A 4,098-nucleotide genomic window follows, 5' to 3' on the forward strand; every position below is an offset into this window, starting at 1 on the left:
AATCAATCATCAGTTTCCACTGTAGCCCATGCCTGCTCAAATGTCTACCCCAGGCTAGTTTTTGACCTGGATGTCCGCTCCCTGTATTGGCAACATGTGCTTCTCTTTTCTGGCACTCATGGGTAGGAAAGAAAACAACGGCAAGAATTCTTTAGACGCGAACGCAAACCAAACCAACAGGCCTGCAGCAGTCCCAAGAGGCTACAGATTTTAAAGCCGTTTACCGTGAGCAGCTCCCGGGTCCGAGCTTCGCTGGGCCACCGCGATGGAGCTGGGTTGGGCCCGCCGCCGCCTCAGCAGGAGGCAGCGGGATGGCGGCGGCGCAGAGGGGCCCGGCGCTCTCCGGCAGCGGGAAAGCCCGGGGAGGACTCAGTGAAACCGACGCAGCGGGACCGTCCCTGCGTGACCCAGTGTTAACGTGTTTATTTCACGCTGCAGTCGCGGGTCGCTTTACAGAAACATCTCATGCTGGAGCCCCGCAAAGGGCCAAGAACGAGGAGAGGAACACTTGTATTCAAACAGAACTATTAAATAACCTGTACACGAACCGTCAGTCCTTTCCCCTGAAACCACTGAGGGCCGGGCCCCGGCACGGCCGGACCGACTCTGCCACCCCACTTCCGGGCGCCCATAAGCCCGGACCCCCGAGGCGGCGGCAGGCTTGTCCCGCCCCAGCGGCCGCGGCCTCCCCTCAAACGTGCCCAGGAATGGCAAGGGCGGGGAGGGAGCCTGTCCCGGGACGAGGACGCGCGGCAGAAGCCCCAGGGCCCTGAGAGCGTCCAGTCCTGCCCGCGCCTGCTCCCGGAGCCGCCTCTAGACGAGCTCTCGCTCAGCAGGCGCGACTTAAAGTCCGAGCGCCGGCCGCCCTGCCCCCAGAGGCGGAGCGCCCTCCTCCTGGAGCGCCGCCGCGGCGCGGCTCAACTCGCCCCGCAGGTGCAGCGGCCGCCGCCTGGCCGCGGTGGGTCCCATTCCGGCGGTCACAGGTCGCGGCCGTCCTCCCGCTTGACGCCGTCCGCCGCTGCCTTCAGCTTCTTGTTCTGGTGAGTCTTGACGTGCTTGGCCAGGTGGTCGCTGCGCATGAACCGCTTCCCGCACTCGGGGCAGACGAAGCGCTTCTCGCCCGTGTGAGTCCGCAGGTGCCGCTGCAGCTCATCGGAGCGGGTGAAGCTCTTCCCGCAGAAGAGCCAGTTGCAGACGAAGGGCCGCTCTCCCGTGTGCCAGCGCAGGTGCGCCTTCAGGTGCGAGGTCTTGCCGTACACCTTGCCGCAGCCCGGGATGTGGCAGATGTGCTGCTTCTTCTTGCCCGGCTCCGCCTCTGGGGCGCTGCCCGCGGCCGACTGGCAGTTGGGACAGCGGCAGCGGCGGCACCTCCTGGCCGTGGCCGCCAGGGGAGACTTGGTCTGCAGCAGGGCGGCGATCTGCGTCTGGTACTGGGCGAAGTCCGAGTGGCCCAGCACCAGGCTCCGCGGCAGAGCCGCGGCCGCGGGAAAGCGGTGGCCGCAGCCGCTTGAGGCGCCGGCCTGCTGGATGCTCCACCAGGGGATGTCCTCGGGCTGTGGGTTGGGCGACAGCTGCCGGCAAGGCTGAGTGGGTGGCAGAAGGTTGGAGTAACCGGGCGGCAGGGCTGCCTGAGTGGCGTAGGGGACGTAGGCGGGAGGGCAGCTGGACGGCAGGGCGGCCATGGAGGAGGGCAGCATCTTCACAGGAGAAAACTCGTAGGGGTAGGAGGGGTCCGCCGGGGGGGTGAGGGGCAGTTCGTGCGCTCCCCCAAAGGAGGGCTGCAGGTGGTTCTTCTGAGGGGTCAGCCCTAAGCTGGGGTGCGGCGGCGGTAGCCCCCCCGGGGAGTGCGCCGGCATCTCGCCGCTCCACGGGTGGAAGATCCTGGATGGGGATCCCAGCGTCGGGTCGTAGGACACCTGCAGGAAATCCGAGGGCGCTGCGCCGGGCTGTCCGATCCGGCTACAGGTGGCGGCCAGAAGAGCGAGGGGCGAGTGCTTGGCCAAGTCTGGGGAGGCGCTGGGGGTGCGGTCCTGCGCGGGAGCGGGAAGGGAGGAGGATGGAGAGCGCGTTACTCGCCGCCCGCCGCCGCCGCCCCCGCTCCGCAGGAAACTTCCTGCACCTCTGCCCGTGCGCTGCCGGAGGTGCGCTGCCGGAGGTGCCCCGCCGCTCCCGCACGGCCCGCAAAACTTCCCCAAAACACCGCGCGACGGGTGGGCAGGACGACCCCTCCCCGACTGGTCCCTCCTGCGGCCGGTGCCGCCGGCCCTGCGGCCACTCCTAGGTTGGGGCGCCAAGGAAGCGGCCGTTGCGGCAACCCAAGCCCCGCGCCTCGCCCTCCAACCTCCCGGACCCGGGACGCTGCCTCTGGTTACCGCGGGGCTGGCGGCGGGAGAGGGAAGTTGCTGGCCCGCGCAGCCTTTTCACCCCGCGCCGAGGTCTCTGCCTAACTCTCCCGGGCCACCCACGGCAGGAAGCTCTGGGAGGGAGGTGGCAGACGTCGGCTGCTCCGCGCAACGTGGGTCGCACCCGTGGGACGCGGCGCGATCCACCCCGGCCCCCGCCGCGGGTACTGACCTGGAGGAAAGCCTGGAGGGAGTCGTTCCGGAGGACTGCCACCGCAGCCATGGCTACTGCGCCCGGGGCGAGGGGAAGGCGCCGGGGCACCGCCGAGGCATGAGGACGCCGAGGGGAAGACGAGGAGCTGCCCAGTTTCCTTCTCTCTCTCTCCCTCTCCCTGATCTCCTTCTCTCTGATCTCTTCGCCTCTGTGCCTGTCCCACCCCCCCGCGCTGCGCGATCTCCGCGGACTGTCTGACTGCACCAGGATCACCTCCAAGAATTTGATAAGGACTTTGCTGGGCCGCCAGCCAGTCAGAGGGAAGATTTATGGCTTTGAAGTTTGCCGCTACCCAATCATCAAAGAATAGCGGCTCTTTCAGAAGCGAAAGCAAATCCTTTGAATCCACAAAGCTCCTATGGTGTGTTTGTTGGTCTGGATAAAAGAACTGATTATTAGGGGGGATGGGAAGGGAGGAGATAAAGGCGGGACAATTAATGAAGTAATCACTATGTGGGAAATGTATATACACAAATAATTGGATTTTCTTGATCAAAGGACCCCTTACCGCCTGGAGACCCTTGCATTGGATGTGCAAGATACTGGATCCCACCCTTTTTTTTCCCCCTTTCCTTCTGCAATTAAGGATTTGTGGCAGAACCCTCAAGTGACAATGCGTCTTTGTTATCGCCCGAGAAATCTGCCTCCGGATTCCGATGACAGTGTTTAATGACTCGAAGTAACAGGAGCACAGCGAGTTCACCTGATCGGGGCTGGTCGATCCCAGTCGTAAAACTTCCCTAGAGTAATTGTCGGTGGTTCCTCCCCGCTCGCCCCCATCCGCCCGCCCTTCCCCCGAGGCTGAGGGAGATGCCCTCGGTATGACTCCGCGAACAACTGCACATTTTCCTCCCTGGTAGCCGCCTTGGTTTCACTTGGCTCAGCCAGCTAACACTAACCCTACGTTATCTGGAGCCCCCGGCTGGCGCGGGGCCAGGGCCAGCAGCCCAGAGAGGCTCGGAGGAGGGACGGCGGGGTGCCACCGGCATCAAGCAGTCCTCCCGCAGACACACACCTCGACAAACCGCCCGGCTGAGAAACTGAGCGGAAAAGTTTCTTCTTTCCTGGCGGGGCCCCGGTGTAAAAGATGCGATTTCCTTAAATGCAGATAGGAGCCTCTCTTGATATTGTTTCTGGAAGCGGGATGTGTACCTACGGCAGGCGGACTGCGTTCGGCGGCTCTGCGGAGCCGAGCTGGCCTGGAGAAGGCTCCTTGGGAGCACCAACCGGGTCTCAGCCTCCATCCTTTCACCCATCTCCTGCAACAATGCCAAGCTCGGCCTCGAGGGCTCTGCTCCCTTGGCCCTCACCTTTCGGCCTCTGTACGTATGTATGTGTATGTATGCATGTGCGCACGTATCTGTCTGCCTAGAAGAACATCACCCCTTTTTCTCAAAGCCACGCGCGAGGGCATTTCCCCCGTAACCAGCGCCAGGCCCATCTGGGTCACAGCTTAACATCGCAGCCTCTGCTGCGCTTGCT

At 64.1% G+C, this 4,098-nt stretch overlaps 1 protein-coding gene across 1 annotated transcript; it reads right to left on the reverse strand.

Annotated features, from left to right (window-relative positions):
* Positions 1-399: 399 nt before the first annotated feature.
* On the reverse strand, positions 400-2,833 carry SP5 (Sp5 transcription factor). The gene is made up of 2 exons (XM_064163190.1): positions 2,575-2,833; positions 400-2,030 (listed from the first exon to the last, which is right to left on the reverse strand). Exons 1-2 carry the CDS (start codon positions 2,623-2,625, stop codon positions 978-980), a joined length of 1,104 nt encoding a protein of 367 aa, XP_064019260.1. The 5' UTR covers positions 2,626-2,833; the 3' UTR covers positions 400-977.
* Between the last annotated feature and the right edge of the window lie 1,265 nt (positions 2,834-4,098).

The sequence above is a fragment of the Pogoniulus pusillus genome, chromosome 2, assembly GCF_015220805.1.
Source record: "Pogoniulus pusillus isolate bPogPus1 chromosome 2, bPogPus1.pri, whole genome shotgun sequence".
In the NCBI taxonomy this organism is placed as follows: domain Eukaryota; kingdom Metazoa; phylum Chordata; class Aves; order Piciformes; family Lybiidae; genus Pogoniulus; species Pogoniulus pusillus.